Here is a 20,162-nt window from a genome sequence, read left to right as displayed (position 1 = left end):
CTTGAAGATATTATGTCACGATTTGCGACCCAAATACAGCAGGACGCTGAGTCCTTTGCTCAACAGGCAAAAATGTTTAAGTCACAGTTGTTCGCCGACGAGGAAGGGGTTTCACAACTCCAAACTCAAGAAGGTACTAGGTACGATGACGAGGTTAATACGTCTAACCCTAGTACTAAGTTAAATGTCGATGAATTTACTGATAATATCCTAGAGCCTGAAAGGACTGATGACCTTGTTGTCTTGCTTCCTCCATCTATGTCATCTCACCATGATAGGACTGTATTAGACGTTGATATCCAGGATGATGGCTCTATGAGCAAGTTTGGGAATGACACTATTCTGAACTTTCCGACATTTGACACTTGTAAGGAGTCAGTTTTAGATGAAATCTTAGGAAGGCATGACACTATAAATGAATGCGAGACCGCAAATGTCTTTGAGGACATTGATGACGCTAGAGACATGTTGGATAGTCTGTCAAACCATTTACCTAAGGAAACCATGGACCTTGACTTGGTCCCCGAGCATATTGCCTTACCCTTAGAGTCTAGTTTGACCTTTCACATGGTCTCAGACTCGGTTGTTGATCCCTTTTGGGACACTTCAGATGTCTCCTCGAGAACGTCTATGGAAATAGTGGATATTCTATCCACTAAACTTGCAGATGATTTTTTGCCTTCGACGGATATTCTGGCCCTTCATTATTATGTCGATCCTTTCGATGACTTTCTAGTCATTGGTCCCAGTATTTATAGTTACTTAGTGGAATGTGCATCCACTAAGTTTGGGGATTGCCCTTCTTATTTGATAGTCTCACATGCACTCTCTGCAATTCACAAAAATGTGAGACTTTCGTTCACTGAAAACTTTGTGTTTTGGGTGGACCCACAGATGTATCGAATATTGGTTTACAGTTAATCACATATCTGTAATCCAGTAGGTTAATTCTTTTTATTTTTTCGAATCATCTGTTTCGTCTGGCTGAAGACGTTAAACTTAGCGCTTTCTGGGAGGCAACCCACGCTTAGGACTTCCGAATCAGGTAATATCTCTCCCTTCATCCTGTTATTTTTGCATAGTCTTCAGAACATTGAGGACAATGTTCGGTTTAAGTTTGGGGATAGGGGAATGAATTTTTGCTAAGTCCTTATTTCAAAAACTCAAAAGGGTTCAAAATTTCAAAATTTTTGGATTGTAAATGTGAGTCTAGTTGTTTTTGCTTGTTAATAGTTATAGAGTCTAGTTCGTCAGACTATCCGTTTGCTAAAGGTTTTTCCATGAATTTCGAGTCTTGAAGTTGTCTGTGCACTAGCTATGTGAGTGTTAGATAGGTGAAGAGTGGATTTTTCTGAGAGAACCTGATTAATCATTAGTGGAGACTTAACCTATGTGAGATTCTGAGCCTTTCTTGTTGTTTTGAGTGATCTCTTCTGAGCTAATTCCGAGTAGAGTGAAGAGCTACTCAACCTCGCAATATTGAAAGAAGAACTCATTTGATCTCCTGAGTTCAAATTTTACAACCACTAGGGATGTCATCAGGAAGTAAACCCTTCTCTTGTAGTCTGAGAAACTTGAAAACAGTGTCAACTAGAGGAAGACAGAAATCCATATGTTAGAACCCTGAGAATAAGGCATGAAGCAAAATGAAGAGAATTTTACCCAAGGAAAGAATAATGTGAATAAAGTACGTAGTGTATTTTGAGTTTTATTACCGGAAGCGTATTGAAAAAAAAAAAAAAAAAAAAAAAAAAAAAAAAAATATATATATATAAGAAAAGAAAAGAAAAGATCTAGAAAAAAATCAAAGAAAAAGTGTGTTTGTTTAGTTTAAGTGTTTATCCCTTGAATTAGTTCTTGAAGATTTGAAGACGTCGAGTTCTCAGGAGTTCTAGTTCATCCTTAGTCTATCGACCTCTAGGAAGCATTGTTAGAAAGTAGATCAGGTGAGAAGAGTTGGTTAGCTTCCCCATCCCGTATTAGTGGTTGTTTCCTTCTTTGAGATCAGTCGTCCACAAAATTTTAGTCCGTCTTTTGTAATGTGTTGAGTTTTTCTTCATGCTCATACTCGCACATTGAGTGAAACATTTCTGAGTGACTTTAATTTTTGAGTGTATGACCGTGAGGCAGCAGTCGAGGCGAAATGTATTGAGAAGGTAATCGAGGTCTTGTTTGTTTGGAACCGAAATGATACTCATGTTGGCTGGTCATGTGCACTTTAGGTCTTGATTACTAGTGAAGGGATTTTTAGCATTTGTATGGTTTGGTCAACTTTGATTTCATTTCTATTAACTTTCGAAAACTTACCGGATAAACATTTTTAGTCCATACCATATTTAGACCCTTCTGCATTTTTGAAATTTTTGAATTTTGTGGGTATATTCACTGCAAACCCTCACGAGACAAAACTCGTCCTCTTGGGTAACCTAGAGGTTTAACGGCTTGTTGCACGTGCTAAGTGCAATCGTGATTCCCTACGAAAGTGGTGAAGGTGGGTTTAGTTTTATTTTTCTATTTTTGCTCGAGGACTAGCAAAATCTAAGTTTGGGGATGTTTGATGAGTCATGAAAATGCCTCATCTGAATATCTTAATTTAGACTAGTTAGTCTAATTCGAGCTGTTACTCTGATGTTTTGCTTGTGTTTCCTTACTCAGGTACTTTTTTCAGAGTTATGTGTGCAAAACGGATAAAAGTCGGAGAAATGCAGATTAGGGGTATTTTGGTCATTTTGTGATTCTGATTTCATGATCAGTATTAGTGCTCGGATGGAAAGTAGAGTCCAAGACGAACCCGTAGGCGAAAACGGAAGTCAAATCGGAGTCCGGATGAGTAAGATAGAGCTAGTCAAAGTTCGGGTCAAATTTGGTGGACCAAGAATCGAGAAGGACACGTGGTGCGCATCGAGCAAAGTAATCAGAGGGACAAGAAACAAAGTGGGCTACTTTCTGTCACGTCCAGAGGTACACCAAGCTATACTCGTGACCCGGACAGCCCAACCCGACTCGATGACGTCAGCTGACGTCATCGTCATCTTCTTCCTATTATTAGAACCGAGAGTTGTTCTTCTTCAAATCGAGATTTTTCAAAACAGAGAAAGTTTCTCTTATAACCGAGAGAGAAAAGGAAAGAAGAGAGAGAAAAGGAAAGAAGAGAGAAGAAAGGAAAGAAAAGAAAAGAAAGGAAAGAAGAGAGAGAGATTCGATTCGGCCATGAAATGATAAAGGATGACAGATAACAGAGAGATAAGGGGGGAGCTCGGCTGGGACCATTAGAATCATCCTCTCAAGCTCAATCAATAGAAAAAAAACCAGAGAGAGAGAGAGAGAGAAGAAGGAAAGAACCATTAATATCATCTCTCCAACAGCTAAGAAGAATCGGGTTTTAGAGAAGATAGAACAGGAGAGAGAAACAAAGAAAAACAGAGAAGAGAGGTAGAGAGAGAGAGAGGGAAACCGAGAGGTTTTGGTTTCTGATTTCCTTGTTTTCTTTTTATTTCTTTGGTTTAGGTTTTCTATTTGTGAGAGATAGGAAGATTACAGAGAGATAGAGAGTTTACAGAGAAGGAAATTGTAGAGAGAGAGAGAAACCCGAGAGCTTGTTAATGGAGTTTTTCTTATCAATTTCGATTTTCTTGTTCTTGATTCATCGAGTTTAGCTACTGTTTCTAGTAAGAGAGAAAGAAAGAACATAGAGAGAGAGATTAGAGTAAGAAAGGAAGAAGAAACAGAAACAATAGTGAGAGAAACAGAATTGGAGAAGGTGAGAAAACTATTTTCTCTCAAGGAAAATATTTCCGGGAAGACGAGAAAATCGTTTTCCCGGAGGGTCTGTTTGGCAGAATCTCAGAAAATCAGAAGGAAATTGCTTCCCTAAGGCTCTTTTTGGCTGGAAAATTTTGTGAGAAATCTAACTTTTCTAATGTTCTTTTCTTTTTCCATATATTTAAGCTTTAATCCTTTATCATGAAAAACTAATTTCATATCTAGGGTTTAGATGAAGTTTTTTTATGATTATTTTAATGATAAATTAATTCCAGTTTTTATTACTTTAACGATAATATCTTCCGGGTTTTTAGACCATCCATGGACTGAAAATCTGAGTTATATAAAGAACAATCGAATCAGACCAAAATTAATTTGTCCTTAGAAGTGTTAGGAAAACGGATTCAAAGACCCTAGGCTCTCCCCCATTTGAGTTCCTTGTATCATTTGTAATTATTTTCTTTTCGTAAATTTATTTTTTTATATTTTATTCATTTCAAAACCAAAACCAAATCAATTTCAAAACCAAGTTACTTCCAAGTTTTAGAATAGATTCACTTAGTCCCTGAGGAACGAACCGGTCTTACCGGAAATTATTACAACTTGACACCCGTGCACTTGCGGGTGTAGACCTATTTAGGGTAACCTTTCTAGGCCCATCACCATCCTCCCAGAGGACACTAATCATACTAACATTTGTCTGATTCCCAAAACCTCGGCCCCTCAAACCCCGGCAGACTATCGTCCAATCAGCCTCCTTAATACCACCTATAAGGTTATCACCAAAATCATGGCTGATAGATTCAAAACCACCCTTACTAATATTATTTCTCCTTTTCAATCTGCGTTTGTCCCTGGCAGGCAAATATCAGACAATATCATCATGGCGCAAGAAATCATTCACTCATTTAGAAAGTTGAAAGGTAGCAAAGGATACTTTGGCCTCAAACTGGATATGTCCAAAGCCTTCGACCGGATCGAATGGAATTTCCTGGTAGAAACCATGAGGAAATTGGGTTATGCAGAACATTGGATCCAGATGATCAAATCCTGCATTTCAACTTCCTCCATGGCGGTTCTTATTAATGGCAGACCAGGACTCAGATTTTACCCTTCCAGAGGTATCAGACAAGGAGATCCTCTTTCTCCTTTTCTATTCACTTTGGCGATGGAAGGTCTTAGCAGGCTCATCACTACAAACACAGGTACCTCTTCTTTCCTGGGTTTCCCAACAAATAATCCTGAGTTAGTTCTGACTCATCTTTTATTCGCGGACGACTGCCTAATCTTCGGCAGAAACTCCCTGGATAACATCGCAAATCTTAAGAATCTTCTTCGAATTTTTTGTGAATCGACGGGGCAAATGATCAATTATAATAAATCTAATATTTTCTTCTCCAAGAACTCTCACCCAAAATTTAAAAGGATGATTACCAAAGCTCTTAAAGTAAAATATGCATCGACTTCAGAGAAATATCTTGGCGCTCAGCTCTTTATAGGGGCCACCAAAACAAAAGTCTTCAATGATCTTATAGACCAAGTGAACAAGAAATTAAACACATGGAATCACTCTTTTCTTTCTCAGGCAGGCCGTACGGTGGTGATCTCTGCTGTAGCGGCAGCCCTACCCCGATATCAGATGCAATGCTTTGCACTCCCAAAGAGTGTAAGTAAACGCATAATGACTATTCAAAAGTCGTTCTGGTGGGGTAAGTCTAAAGGTATTTGTACTAAAGCGTGGAACTCGATATGTTTGCCTAAAAAAGAGGGAGGTCTGGGACTGCATCTCCCAGAACTAGATAATAAAGCTTTCCTTAGCAAATTAGCGTGGAGATTACGAACAGAACCTAATGTCGCATGGGTCCAGCTTATGAAAGCAAAATATTATCCAAATTCTGACAGGCCAGGACGAGCAAAATCTCACAACTCCTGGATTTGGAAAAATATAAACAAATATAATGATCAAGTGAATGACCTGTCATGCTGGGAAACTCATTCGGGGAATGATATCAATGTCTGGACGGATAAATGGATTCCAACCTTCAGCTCCCCGCCTCAAAATAGCTTTAACTTAAACCTTTATAAGGTCTCTCAACTCATTACAAATGAAACTTGGAATGAACAAATTTTAATAGAAAATTTTGATGAAAGTACTAGAAACATGATCAAAACGATCCCAATTGACAGTAACGGGAGAGATCAACTCAATTAAGTCCATGTACTACCATCTTAGGAATCATAATTCCAATAATCCCACAAATAATCATAACTGGAAGTTCATATGGGAGATACCGTCTATTCCACGAATTCAACTTTTCATATGGAAAATTTGCACAAAAGCGTTACCGGTTAAAAACAGAATAGGAAAATTTATCGGAAATGATCTGCTGTGCCCAAAATGTGCAGTCCCTGAAACGATGGAGCACGCCCTTTTACACTGCCCGATGGCAAAAAATATCTGGTTCTATTTTAATGTAATCTCGGAGAATATTAGCTCAATCATAGATTGGATCTTCACTTGGCAAGACTCGTTTCAGAACAGCTACACGGCTTCTCACAACCATTTCGCCACGATTCTCTGGAATATATGGAAAATGAGATGCGACAACTGCTTCCAACTTACGATATCGGACCCCGAAATTGTCATAAAGAACATCAAAAGCTTCCCGGAAAAACCCATGCATAAGATCAAAATTAACTCTCCAAAAGCTACCGAATGGAAACCGCCAGACGCATCATTCATCAAGATCAATGTTGATGCCTCCTTCACCTCTGTGGCAGACATTGCGGGCATCGGTGTTATAGTTCATAACGCGGACTCAAAATTCATGGGAGCTCTCGCGTCCATGGAAAGAGCGAGGAATAGCGAAGAAGGAGAAGCTATAGCCATTTTAAAGGGACTCATCTGGGCTGAAGAGAATAAACACAATAACATCATCATAGAGAGCGACAATATTAATCTCATCAACCATCTAAAAGATCGTAGGAAGGCCATTCACTGGTTCTCCAGCTTTCATATCACGAAGATCAGAGAAGCAATGAGTAGAGTGGGCAACGTGAAATTCAGCTACACTAATAGACTTCTGAATGACAAAGCCGACAAACTGGCAAAATGGACGAGAAAGCATCAAAAGTCGAAGTCTTGGACAGTTGTTCCTTCCTTTTTTATTAATTTGTATTGTAATAGTGTACTCGTTTAAGTGTTTATCAATGAAAGTTCTTAACAAAAAAAGTAATAGCAAACGTACTGGGAAATGAAAACTGTTTCATTTTTTTTTTCCTCTTGAAAATTGAAACAAACTGTTTTCCAAATACTACTAGCTAGTACTACTACTACTAGTATATTTTATTAAATTAAATGTGGGGGCACTCAACTCGAAGTGAAGATGATCTGTGAATCCAAATTTAATGACCAAACACACACTCTCTCTCCCTCTATTAAATGAGATAACTCACATCACACGTTTCTAATATGACACTCTACTTGACCCGCATTTTCATCCAAACAAATATAGAAAGATTTTATTACTTCAAATTCTGTGGGGTGAGAAATATGTGACACCATAAATAACCAATACACCCAAGGGTAGGTAGGTCTCAATGGGTACTACTCTTGTATACTTGGAATTGAAGTGGGGGACGGGTATTACGGATCGAAATAGATAAGATTGCACTAACTACTAAATATATTCGACGAATATCTAAATATATTACGATAATCAAAATATATTAAAAATATGACTCTTTTTTGTTGAAAGATATTAAAATGTTTCAAACTCACCCGAATAGCTCTCTAAACATGACCAACTTTCAACATGGTCCCTTTTTATACTATTTTTGTTAGTCAACTTTTAGAGTTAACATTTTTCCTCTTCTACCCTTTTCCAAAAAATAATTTCCTCCATGTCCTTCTATCTCTTCCTTGGGGCGACTCCATTACCAAAAAAAGGAAAACCATTTCTTCTTTCCATCTAACCACCCCCATCGCACCACCCTCTCCGCTAGGTGGTTGACTTCCATGCTGTAACCCGAGGCAAAAAAGGAAAGGGAAACACGACATTACATTTACGAACAGAAGATACTGCAAAACATGGTGAGTTTAAGATTCTTCTTCCATATCATAACGATAGATTTTCTTAAAGTTTACACACAACATTCACCAACCAAGTAAGACCATAAGCTCTTCCATGGTGTGATAACTACGAAATATAACTAACTAAGAGGATGAAAAGATTCTGCTTACATTCATTTATAAGATAGACAAGTTTCAATCTTCAAAGTTGTAGTGCTTGTCGACAGTTTCTGCAACATCCCAAGTGCACTTCATTCCTTTAGGAAACTCAACCAAATCACCTGCACCAAACTCCACAAATTCATCTTTATGTCCATCAGGATAAACCTTCACCTTCCCTTTCAACAAGTAACATGTCTCCTTTGAAGTATATGTCCATGGGAATTTGCTAGGAGGACATCCCCACCTAATCATCACATTACTCAATCAGTTCAATCTCATACATACTAAGAGACTACATTTTCAAAGAGAATATCAACAAAAAGACATCAGAATCAGATCCCACACTAGTAAGTGGTTGATTCGGTACTATCTTTGCAGATCCAAAAGAGAACTTCGATAGGAAAAAAAGCTTCGGTAGTGGTTTTTTTTCATTGTCTGAGTTTGACTCGTCCGATGACTCGTTTGAATCCATCCAGACAAGTCAGACAAAAGCAAACAACCTAAAATCTGGCTCAAGTCAATTGAGACCTCGAGTCAGATTTAAGATCTTGACTTAGAAAAAAAAAGTCACTACCTTCACATAGATCGGTGGAAATTTTTTGGCCTTGCTCTTACACATCTAAAAATTTTCTTTCCCTTTCAGAAAGGCAAATGTGCATCTTCCTATGTATAATGGATACCTTTTTGGGAGGATTCCTTTTCCATGACGAGCACTCGGATAATCAAATACTTTTGTTCGATGCTCATGAATACTCCAGTCATTTCAGTGGTTATAATACGAGATTTTTCAATTACATCTTGTGTACTAATCTTGTGTATAATTTGTAAACAATTGTGTAAAAACTATAAATACCCCTTTAGGCGAACATAGTTTTGTTTATAATATAACACTTGCTTATATAAAACAGAAGTAAATGTTGTAACAAAACAGTGACAATAAACCTCATCTTGGCATTTTGCCACTTCATTAAAGAATGTCATTAGATACGAAACCAAATCAAGTATAATGAACACACTATCTATACAAGCACTTCATAGAAAAATGAAACTCAAGAGGAATTGCCCCAGTAAGAGAAGAAAGAGAATTTCCTTTGGAAACCTACAATTGAAGATTGAAAGAAGCAAAAGCCTATCGGGGCGTTCTTATATTGACTAATGAGGACACAATATGAAGGGCATTGGCTGAGAATTATACATAACTAATTGATGCAGACAAGAAAAACGTAAAAATGCCAAACAAAGACAATCCAAGACATCTTGGACACTAAAGGTCATATAAAGACCCAGACCATCTATTGACCGAGTATCGAACACGTGACCTTCGCGTTTTTGAATTTGATGCACAACCAACTTCGTTTTTTGAGTCGATGCACAACCAACTTGCCAAGTAGTCTTTGACAGCTTGCTATTTTGTTGAAAATATTTAGAAGTGGTTTAGGATTAGAAAACCTCTCCTACTAAACTACATTCATTCATTCATTCAATAATAATTGATAGTTTTCTTCAATTGAGTGTTTATTTCTTTTAGGGTTTTAACAAGCTGATATTTCATCTCAAACTTTATGTGGTTTCATACAAATTTAGCCTGTCAACTATTTTTATCTCTAATAGGCAAACATCATAAACATTTAGAAAGAGATAGAGAGAGAGAGAGAGAGAGAGAGAGAGAGAGAGAGAAAGAGGCGTACTTGGGCCATGTTCGAACACCAAGCTCAGTGAGTTTGGACTCGTTAGGGTTTTTCTCGATCTTTATTCCCAACTTTTCAGTTGCCATTGGTGCTCCTCCAACTTCAGATGATGCCCTTAATCTCAACGGGATTCTGGGTTTAGGTTTGGTCTTGCAGATGTTATTATATTGAGGGAAAATTGAGGTTATGGGTGATTGATGATTTCTAATAAGAAATCCCAAACTCGCCATTTTCAACCCAATAAATATGCCACACACACAAATGTACTATAGTGAAATTTTAGAGATAGGACATAATTGGATACAATACAAGCGTGGGTTATAAAATAGAAAATTATCTCTTCCCCTTGTTCATTATCCACATTTATTGTAAGGATTTAAATTAGGGGTGAAGAAAAGAAGCCAAATGGACTAGACGGAATCCAACCGAAGTACCAAACCGATTAATTTTGAGGTCGAGTGAACCACTGTGGTTAATTTTGTTCGGTTCGATTAGGAAATTGATCAATCGAATATTTGGTTTGGCTTGAGTTTTTGATAATAGTTGTGGTTTTGAGACATCTTAAAAAATCTCGAGGGCGTTATGATTTTTCCACCAAAATCTTAGATGTCCCCACTTTTTTTTTTATGTCGGCAAAGGTAATCGACAAATTGTTATTGCGGACAAATCTTCGAAAACTTCTTTCTCCGCTCATCACACCCACGGTTTCTTTCTCTATTTCTCTTTCCTCCTGTATCTCTAAAAAAAAGCCACGCCAATCTGTCTTGTGCTTTGGGAGAAAACTCAACCCTTTTTTTTTTTTAACAAAATAACATCTATTAATAATAAGTTATGGACAAGTCCGAGATGTTACATTGTGATATCCCACAAGAAGGAAACACAAGCAGAAATACAAGTCTTAGTTTTCCTAGAGTTCACCGCAAGATTATGAGCTTTGCAGTTGAACTTTCTATTAACAAAAGTAAAAATAAGTTTATCAAAATATGGAACCAAACTAGTCAATCTATTGCGGTGAAAGGAATCTCCCATTTTCATGAACACAGAGAAAGAAAGATTGTTGGCCACCCTTAATTATTTATCTTATTTGCCCCGTCTAACTCAAAATGATTTGAGAATGTTTGTTATTTATCTGATATGTGTGTCTAACCCCGAGTCCCGACCCCTAAAAGCATTTCTTGTATAATCCCTTTGTGGCTTTGTCGAAAAACTGATTCGTTTGTCTAACTAGTGTGTCTGACATATCTGTCTGACTCGTCTAAATGACAAGCCCATATTGATTATTTATCCATTCAAGTCGGACATAAAATAAGTTTAGATCGACAGTTCATTATATGAAATACCTTGATGACTAATAAACCTCTAACGAAAACAAGTTAGACTCGGTCTCTCAGACGAATCAGACTCGAGCAATGCACATGGATACCCCCTAACTCATTTTTCTTTGAACAATAACTTCCATATTAATTGAATTGTTTCACTTTCATGTGTTATGTTTTTAAACTTAATTAGGTTTTAAAAGTGAATTTCAGTTATGGTTTGAAAGCAAGTCTTAACCTCCTCTCATTTATTTCCTACTAAAGAAGCAAAAGTTCTCTTTCTCTATAAAGCCATCTATTCTACAGAGCCCAAGTAATTTCCCTTGGAATAAATCACAAACCAAGTGAGGTTCTATCTTCATCCATGAAGGATGTGAGTAGTGAAAAGCTACTCCATGTAGAGAAGAAGTCGTTTTACGGCATACGTCTGCCTATATTCACAATAAATCGACCATGGCATTCCGAAAACGACCCTAAGAAAATGCGAGGAAAGAATTTTCAAGGAAAATTCGTTGTTGTTCTTTGTCTTGCAAGCTTTCTTGCTGGCTTGTTTTTTACAAATTGGAATCATCCGGTCTCTAATGATAGTCATGTTCCTTTCGTGACCAATCATGTCAAGGAACACGTAGAAATCAAACCTGATTGTGATCACAAGCGTGTAAGTTATTTCAAACTTTGATGTTTTCTCAGAATGTGATTGTTTTTTATTGATTTCGTCTAAATGACTGATTTAGGTTGATTATAGGTACATTTAAGTTAGACGTTTTAGACAAGTTAGACAGAGTCAGATTCAAACAATAAGAAAAAAAAAACACCACTTGAGAGACTCGTAAATTTGTAGATATTATTTGAAGTAGATACCTTCCAATTTGCTCATTGAATTTCATTTCTTTATTAGAATTTGGGTGAAGGAAATTCGGGAGATATTATCGGAGAAGTTGCAAGGACTCATCAAGCCATTCGGTATGCTTTAATATTATGGAAAATCATCCTTTAAATTATTACTATTTGGACTATATTATAAGATATTGGTGTTTCATGAATATTACACCCACTACTAGATCAACTTTTAACACATTTGTGTGTGGCAGATCCCTTGATAAGACGGTATCAGCATTAGAGATGGAATTAACAGTAGCCCGTACTAACCCTAAAACTGATTTACCTCTGTTCGGAAACACTACAAAGCATAGTTTAAAGAAGGCGTTCGTAGTGATTGGAATAAATACTGCATTTAGTAGTAAAAGACGACGAAACTCTATTCGCGAGACATGGATGCCAACAGGTACTGTTTGTATCTTTGATTACTTATGTTATCAACTTTAAACACAAAACAATATAATAATTTTTTAACAAAGGAAGAAAAAATAGAATGTTTTAAAACAAATATTTTGCTAGAAGGAAAGATTTGTTTGTACAGATAGACCTCTCAAATGAGAGTGCATCCCGCACGCCAAAGGTTGATGAGCTGCACATAACCCCCTCATACGAAAGGGCCCAGTCAACCGACCCAACACCTCCTCGTGTGAGGGGGTCAATCCGTCTCTACATACAACATCTCTCTGGTTAGATAACTTTGTCATTAAGTTTCTATTGTTTTTCTCTAAAACATAAAAGTGGTAATTCATTAGGTGATAAGTTGAAGCAATTGGAGAAAGAGAAAGGAATTGTTGTTAGATTTGTCATTGGGAATAGTTCGACACCAGGAGGTATTCTTGATCAACTAATAGAAAGAGAAGACTCAGAGCACCATGATTTCCTTCGATTGAATCATGTCGAGGGATATCATCAGCTCTCTGCCAAGACCAAGATATACTTCTCCACTGCAGCTTCCATTTGGGATGCTGATTTTTATGTTAAGGTAGATGATGATGTTCATGTCAACTTGGGTAAGTTTGTTTTCTCTCATTTCCTTCTCTTTAATTGCTTTAGTCCTTCGTCGACTTGGTGGTGTTTGTTTTTTCTAAGTCAGATCTGAAATCTGACTCGAGTTCTAAACTGACTTGAGCTCCCATTTACAAAACTTTTGATTTGTAGGTGCTCTTGTGAGTAAATTGGCTAAATATCAATCAAAACCAAGAGTATATATGGGTTGTATGAAATCTGGACCAGTTCTCTCTCAGAAGTAAGTCTTATATGTTATATCATTGAGTTGCTATTTCACTTTTCAAGCAAAATATTTTAATTCTTGAATTTATGAAAAATAAAACAAATAATTTTCAGAGGCCTAAAATATCATGAACCCGAGTTTTGGAAATTTGGAGAGGTAGGAAATAAGTACTTCAGACATGCTCCTGGTCAATTGTATGTCATATCTAAAGATCTGGCAGCTTACATCTCCATCAACTCGTATGTTTCTCACTCTTATCTTAATATACTTTTTCAACTATTAATTCTCAAATACAAAGATGTATTAGTAGGTTCATTAAGTAGTCCATAATTATTTTATAGATAACTCTAAATAATCACATGTTTTTGTTAATTATTTTTCAGACCCATATTACATGGATATGCCAATGAAGATGTTTCTCTTGGCTCTTGGCTTTTAGGGTTGGAGGTTGAACATGTAGATGAACGCTCTATGTGTTGCCCTACCACATCAGGTATTCCAAAAAGATATCTTTTATTTAACATTTTTTTAAATAGTGAATTTCCACGACTTCAGTCTCTCACATTTCACAATCTCACTTAAAGAACATAAGGGATTTCCACGACTTCCACTTGACAGTATTAGTATTCCATAATTGATTAGTATGTCACCATTTTTATGTGGTTTTTCTTTTAAGAATGCGAATGGAAGGCGCAAAATGGGAATATGTGTATAGCATCATTTGATTGGTCATGCAGCGGGATATGTAGGTCCGTGTATAGAATGCAACAAGTACACAATTCGTGTGGTGAAGGAGATGAAGCTGTCTGGAATGTCACTATATAATAAGAGAACCAAAAGGAAAAGTTAATAAATAGTAACCACCTTTTAAACTTAAGCTCATTATAGGTTTCCTTTCCTATTATTTTTCTTTAATTTTTATCTCACCATTTGTAATTTGATTGAGTTTAGTTAATTTATTTGATCTCCAAATTTTTTCAATTTGTCAATCGAAGTTTTTACAAAGATTTTGATCTAAACAGAGTTATATATCTGTTCAAAGCCATGTCCTTCTTAACATTAATCGAAGAAAAAGTTATATTGTACAAACACAATAAAGTGAAACTGAAACTCAGGTAGTTGCGGTGGGGGTGCGGGCAATAGACACATACTACGCCCCTCACCACAAGAGGACCATCTTTTTCACACTTCCAAAATGTAAGCGTTAATTGCTAGTATTTAGCATCTAACTTGAAGTGGCGCAATTGGTATACTCGGTTTAAACCCTTGTATATACCTCTTTTTACGTGATCAATTGACAGTATTGGTGGTAATTGTGTTTGGTGGTTCATTTTGACTGAAAATTATGTCAAACAATCCGTTTTGACCCAAATTGTGTCTAACAATTCGTTTTGACTTCTAACTTTTGTCAAATGTTTCAAGTGTATCTCTATCGGTGACAAAAGAAATTTTCTCATAAGTCAATCTTACATTTTTGGAATACAAAGTGTGTGTTTTCTATAGGGTTATTTCCCTAATGGCCCCCTACTTTGTGACCAACTTCCCGCCTGGCCCCCTACTTTACGAGAAATACCCATATGGCCCCCTATTACCGTTAACTTTAACTTTCCGTCACTCTCTCTCCTCCATCTCTTTTTCTCTCTCTGCCATGTCACGCCACCTCATCTGTTAGGCCACCTCATCACCTTCTCCGGCAGAGGTCGCCGGCCGGCCAAATTTCAGGCCGGCGACCTTCAAACTAAAAAAAAAAAATTTTTTTTTTTTTTTTATCTCTCTCCTCTCTCTCTCTCTAAGAACTCCGGCGAAGGGTTTCGCCGGAGTTCTTAGAGAGAGAGAGAGAGATAAAAAAATTTGTTTTTTTTAGTTTGAAGGTCGCCGGCCGGAAATTTGGCCTGCCGGCGACCTCTGCCGGAGAAGGTGATGAGGTGGCCTAAGAGATGAGGTGGCGTGACATGGCAGAGAGAGAAAAAGAGATGGAGGAGAGAGAGTGACGGAAAGTTAAAGTTAACGGTAATAGGGGGCCATATGGGTATTTCTCGTAAAGTAGGGGGCCAGGCGGGAAGCTGGTCACAAAGTAGGGGGCCGTTAGGGAAATAACCCTTTTCTATAAAAGAGTAAACATTATTTCCTAACTAAAAAGTGTAATACTTCAACAAAAAAAAAAAAAAAAAAAAAAAAACTAAAAAGTGTAATATTTCAACAACAAAAAAAAAATCTAAAAACGTATTGTGCCAAAACATACAATATCTCTTGTGATATTCCAACATGCATTGTGCACACGATTTCACCTAGAATAAAAGGGAAACGAAATAAATTCCCGCTTAAAACCCCTTTCTTATTTCAGCCAAAGAAAAAAGAAACCCTTTCTTCGTGACACCGGCAAACGCACTCAACTCCGGGAAACAGAAAACTTGTCTGATAGAAGATGATGAAGAAGTTCTCTCACTTCTTAACTTACAGGTATCAATTATTCTAAACCCTAACCCTAATTCCTTTTATTCGTAACAACTGCAGTTGTTTCTCTTCTTTTTACTCTACTTTAACTATCTCCATTTTAGCTTAAACCCCATAATCTCCTGTTTCGATTGTATCCGATTATTATGAGATTGAGTCTAAAACTTGAGAATCTATTTCTGTCACGAACTCCGGTAGTTAGTTGATCTCTTAAATACTTAAATGCTAGGTTTTAGTGTTAATCTTTGAAGTTCAAGCTAGCTTCATCTGAATAAGGGTTTCCTTGAAGTTCATACTTTAAAAACCTCAATGGGAACCCTAGTTTAGTTTATGATAGATATTGAAATGTCAAAATGAAGAAAAAAAAAGTAACTTGGAATTTTATTATTTGACGTTTTGTGTTGCCAATGAATTTCTCAAATGTATGTCGAAAATCTAGGTCTTGGATTCGAGATGGAATGATTTTTACTGTCTTGCTGTCTCAGTCAATGTTATTGGGAACTCCTATCCCCTTGTGTACTTCGTACTGGATTTCAGTAGGTTCTTCGGAAATCCAATACTAAATTGGCTTACCAACATATTCAACTTTAATTACCCTATTTTCTTATGAAAACATACAAGAACAACTAGTTGGGTTGTTAACTAGTAACTAGCTAAAGCGGTGAATATTGAAGTTTTATGGAGATGAGAGATTGCATATGCATCGTATAAATAACATGACACGAGATGTATACCCATTGCATACCACATAAAGGTACTCGTACTATGTATCGACGGATCTCCTTTTTTAGGTTACATTGGTCTCATATGAAACCATAGAGCTTCCTATCCGCTGTTCTATTTTAAGGCAATAATAATATTATGGAGTAACACTAACTATTAAGCTTTTTCACAGTTGTGGTGGAATTTTTCTTCCTTGAGGTTTAATATGAACATTCTAAGCTGATTGCCTGAGGTGGAAAAATGCACTGGATTCAACCTCCTAATTTTTGATAGATCACATATCCAACCTAATTTTCTTACAGGATAGGTTACATTTTGTTACCAATTGTAGGTATCAAATTGTAGGTATCAAATTTTGAGGGTTGGTAACTTAGTATATGGAATGGGACTTTATAAGTGGGACTGTGGGAAGTCAACCCCTCTAGTCGTCTAGCTGCAAGTTGTTATATGATCATCTTATCAACTACAGGTGTACACCATTTGATTGCATAACACTAAGCAGTTGGATCATTCGAGGATATTGAGTCCCTTGCTTTAGTTTTTTTTTTTTAATTGTCAACGTGCCTCGAACCCTTGACCTCTAGGATGGAAGACTAAACCTCTTACCGCTCCAACCAAGGGTTGTCAGCTACTTGCTTTAGTTTTCTTGCAGGACGACTTTATTTAGATTCTTTATTTGTAGAATGAGTGAACCACCAGAAAATATCATTCCCCCGAAACAAAATCGCTGTTTCTTTATTTAGAGTCTTAACTATGACAGAGTACTCGATTCCCTGGTTGAGCATGAACATATATATGATATACTCGACCAGCAACCGAACTAGGGAAAAATGGAGAGACTGGACCCATTTGTAGCTTTTCCTCCTTGCTTGCTTAAGCTTAAATTGTCACCTCCATATAAAGTGGGTGTATTAATAAAAGTCTAGTATGTGCTTGCTATTTCAATTAGAGAAAGAATAAACTTCTGCTGAGCAATTTAGAGTAGTATATTCTCTGCTTACACATTTCTCGGTTAAATAGGGGACCATTGTCGGAGATACTCTCAAGAAAAGTTAGTAATGCCGAAGATGCTTTAAGGCCACGAAGCTTCTTATCTCAGGCTGGATCTTCAACTCCTAGACCACATTTTGCATCTGATGGTATGTGCTATTATGCTTGTACGTGTTAAGTTATCTATGTTCAATAATTTTAATTCAGCTCCTTCTGCAGGGAACCCCTCCAGCAGAATATATGTTGATTATACACTTTTCAAAGGCAAAGCTGCTCTCTCCATGGCTCCTATTTTGCCGAAGTTCACTAAGATAAATGTTTGTATTGTATCCTGTAGATATTTAACATATTATGTATATAATTTACATATGTAGTGTACTTAGTTATGTTCTGTTTTAACTTTTACGCCGAGTGGAAATGAAGCTTCTCCATTCATTCTTTTCTTGTGTAGTCTGGAAATATGAGAATTGAGAAGAAGGGCTGCATGATATTGACCTTCTTTCCTGCTATTGGTGAACGGAAGTATGATTGGCAAAAGAAGCAGGTACTAATTTTTATTTTCTGTTGATGTTCTGTTTTGGACTCATATTTTCGTACTAGAATGTTGTAATTAATTTCACAGTAACATTACCTGCTCAGTGTACCCCGCACATACAACGGTATAGACTTATCTGATGTTCGACGAAACAAAGAAAGTTCTCGTCTAGGGTAGTGGGGTGAAACAACTTATTCTCTCATTTCCATAGCTAAGTTTCCCACTACCGTCTTTTCCCTGTAAATCTTACATTAAAGACCGAACCTTGCAAGTGTTATGATCTTTGTTATGTTTCCTTCTCCGAGGGTTGTCATATCAGCCTCCATGCTTTTCTTCATTAGATTTTGTATAGAGACTCACATTTGACATGATTGATACATTTCACAGATTATGTTAGGAAGCTCCCTTATGTAGTTATAATTTCAGCTAATTTTGAGATAAATACAAATCTTAGTTTAACCAACTTGATTTATGTTACTTTTGCATAGGTTTTTGCTTTGTCAGCAACGGAGCTTGGATCCTTGATAAGCCTTGGACCTACTGATTCTGCTGAATTTTTTCATGACCCTTCAATGAAAACAAGGTTTCTTATTCAATCTCTCTAGCATTGTAATGTTCTAGCTTTTGGACGTTTGTTGACCAACTTGGTCGAGAGTGTCTAGTCTAATCAAGAAGGAAAGTCCTTAGAGGTCGCAGGGCATATGTAAAATGGCTAACTGGTTATGCACATAAGGAAACCAAATAAGGTTACTATCTGTGAGTTAAATGATTAAAATTCAAGTTGTACGCAAGGACGATACAAAGTTGCGTTAGTACAACAACTTGTCTACAGAATGGTGTTGATCTTTTATTCATCAGGTGAATATTTTGTTGGAGTGTCGGTTAATTTTGTGTTAACGAAGTAGTAAGCAAATCATATCACTATTTTGTTGCTTTTTTTTTTCTCTTCAACAGAAGTTCTTCTATTTCTTTTTAATAAAAAGAACTTCCCATCTCTCCTTTAATCTCTATTTGGTGCCTTTATGTGTTCGGATATGCAGTGATGCAGGTCTGATTCGAAAAAGTTTAGTAGTTAAGCCACTATCAGATGAAGGTGGCTACTTTTTCTCTTTGAGTAAGTGATTGATAACTGCAACAACTCAGATATTACTTAGATGTTTCCTTCTCTAACCTTAGGCCAGATGCCTGATATCTATGTACTTCTACAATTATGAAATAATTTGTCTTCGGTTTGTGGATTGAGAGAATTTCATAGATCAGGAGTTCTTTGTGAGTTGTGACTGGAATATATGTTAACCTTTATCTGTTCATTATATTTGTGTAGGTGTTGTCAATTCCTCGCTGAAAACAAATGAACGGTTTTATGTACCCGTATCGAAGGCTGAGTTTGCAGTGATGCGTACAACTTTCAGCGTAAGAGATGTTATCTTGCTTCTGTTAGAACTATATACTTGATAATAAAACCAGAAATCAAACATCTCAAGTGAACATGGTGTTGTTAAGATATGGACTTGAAATCAGAACCTTCTGGAGCCAAGACGTAGACCCAAATATACAACATGAATGCAAACCATAATATGATGGAAAAGAAGCAAAAGAAAAAAAAAAAAAGCTTGTTGATAGGAGTGCAATAGGCACTCGAGTGCATCCCACCCAAGGTGTGATATACATGCTTGATTGGGTGATGCTAGGTGCACTAAACAAATACCTATAGAGCATTATGCTCCTTTTTGATATTTTTTTCGTTAAGTCGGGTAACGGTACTTGTACCCAATATGATACTTGTAGGATAATTGCAGTCACTTAAATGTGTACACAATAACCGGAGAATCCGTTTACTCTGCATTGCCTCCATTGTTTGTGAATTGTGACCCGTGTGTGGTGGGCCATGTAAGGTTCGTAGAGATTTTCACAAACTTGTTTACGGATTGTTGTTACAGTTTATCTTGCCACACATCATGGGGTGGGATCGGCTTGTCAACCCGATGCCAACAACTACCAATGCAGTTCCGAGGCAGCAGGAGATGACACTTAGTCCTAATCTTGAGTGGGACAGATGATTCATCTCTCTCATTGCAGATTTTCAGACATGGTTTTTAAGCATGATTTGATCAGGGGTATCTAGTTTTTCTGCAGTTATCAGAAGATACCATGGTTAGTACTCGACGAATGTGGATTCATAGTAGTTGATATTAATGTGTGTTTTTTTGTAAAAGAAATAGAATACTAGTATTAAAACTCATGTCAAGACAAAAGTACTTGTTTCCATCTCTTAGGGTCTTTCTTCAACAAATGAATTTGGAGGCACTTTCTGATCATTTTTCTACTTGTCAACTTGCACAGTTTTGGC

At 36.9% G+C, this 20,162-nt stretch overlaps 3 protein-coding genes across 3 annotated transcripts; 2 read left to right on the top strand and 1 right to left on the bottom strand.

Moving 5' to 3' along the window:
• Positions 1-7,856: 7,856 nt before the first annotated feature.
• On the bottom strand, positions 7,857-10,098 carry LOC147550389 (uncharacterized). Its single transcript, XM_086665484.1, has 2 exons — positions 9,685-10,098; positions 7,857-8,240 (listed from the first exon to the last, which is right to left on the bottom strand). Exons 1-2 carry the CDS (start codon positions 9,912-9,914, stop codon positions 8,030-8,032), a joined length of 441 nt encoding a protein of 146 aa, XP_086521610.1. The 5' UTR covers positions 9,915-10,098; the 3' UTR covers positions 7,857-8,029.
• A 1,130-nt stretch (positions 10,099-11,228) lies between these two features.
• LOC147550388 (putative beta-1,3-galactosyltransferase 8) lies at positions 11,229-14,088 on the top strand. Its single transcript, XM_086665483.1, has 8 exons — positions 11,229-11,658; positions 11,899-11,963; positions 12,092-12,285; positions 12,632-12,889; positions 13,038-13,125; positions 13,224-13,349; positions 13,494-13,603; positions 13,787-14,088. The coding sequence occupies exons 1-8, from the start codon at positions 11,365-11,367 to the stop codon at positions 13,933-13,935; spliced, it is 1,284 nt and encodes a 427-aa protein (XP_086521609.1). The 5' UTR covers positions 11,229-11,364; the 3' UTR covers positions 13,936-14,088.
• Positions 14,089-15,291: 1,203 nt separating this feature from the next.
• Positions 15,292-20,130, top strand: ATWHY2 (WHIRLY 2). Its single transcript, XM_086665481.1, has 8 exons — positions 15,292-15,570; positions 17,308-17,426; positions 17,497-17,594; positions 17,729-17,821; positions 18,301-18,395; positions 18,853-18,926; positions 19,137-19,225; positions 19,753-20,130. Exons 1-8 carry the CDS (start codon positions 15,536-15,538, stop codon positions 19,870-19,872), a joined length of 723 nt encoding a protein of 240 aa, XP_086521607.1. The 5' UTR covers positions 15,292-15,535; the 3' UTR covers positions 19,873-20,130.
• The last annotated feature ends 32 nt before the right edge of the window (positions 20,131-20,162 follow it).

The sequence above is a fragment of the Eschscholzia californica genome, unplaced genomic scaffold (genome assembly GCF_041429995.1).
Source record: "Eschscholzia californica isolate CP2 unplaced genomic scaffold, dmEscCali1.0.p SCAF_3, whole genome shotgun sequence".
Taxonomy (NCBI): domain Eukaryota; kingdom Viridiplantae; phylum Streptophyta; class Magnoliopsida; order Ranunculales; family Papaveraceae; genus Eschscholzia; species Eschscholzia californica.
Note: the sequence above shows the minus strand (reverse complement) of the source record. Positions and strands in the feature narration are given on the sequence as shown.

What these genes read in the sequence shown, in the direction of transcription:
- LOC147550389 (XM_086665484.1), bottom strand. Translation starts at nt 9,914, where the DNA reads ATGGCGAGTTTGGGATTTCTTATTAGAAATCATCAATCACCCATAACC. An exon ending in GGTGTTCGAACATGGCCCAA is followed by an intron (nt 8,241 to 9,684) that starts GTACGCCTCTTT and finishes TGTGATGATTAG; the next exon opens with GTGGGGATGTCCTCCTAGCA.
- LOC147550388 (XM_086665483.1), top strand. Translation starts at nt 11,365, where the DNA reads ATGAAGGATGTGAGTAGTGAAAAGCTACTCCATGTAGAGAAGAAGTCG. An exon ending in TGATGTTCATGTCAACTTGG is followed by an intron (nt 12,890 to 13,037) that starts GTAAGTTTGTTT and finishes TTTGATTTGTAG; the next exon opens with GTGCTCTTGTGAGTAAATTG. An exon ending in GCTTACATCTCCATCAACTC is followed by an intron (nt 13,350 to 13,493) that starts GTATGTTTCTCA and finishes ATTATTTTTCAG; the next exon opens with ACCCATATTACATGGATATG.
- ATWHY2 (XM_086665481.1), top strand. Translation starts at nt 15,536, where the DNA reads ATGATGAAGAAGTTCTCTCACTTCTTAACTTACAG. An exon ending in ACCACATTTTGCATCTGATG is followed by an intron (nt 17,427 to 17,496) that starts GTATGTGCTATT and finishes CTCCTTCTGCAG; the next exon opens with GGAACCCCTCCAGCAGAATA. An exon ending in TGATGCGTACAACTTTCAGC is followed by an intron (nt 19,226 to 19,752) that starts GTAAGAGATGTT and finishes TTGTTGTTACAG; the next exon opens with TTTATCTTGCCACACATCAT.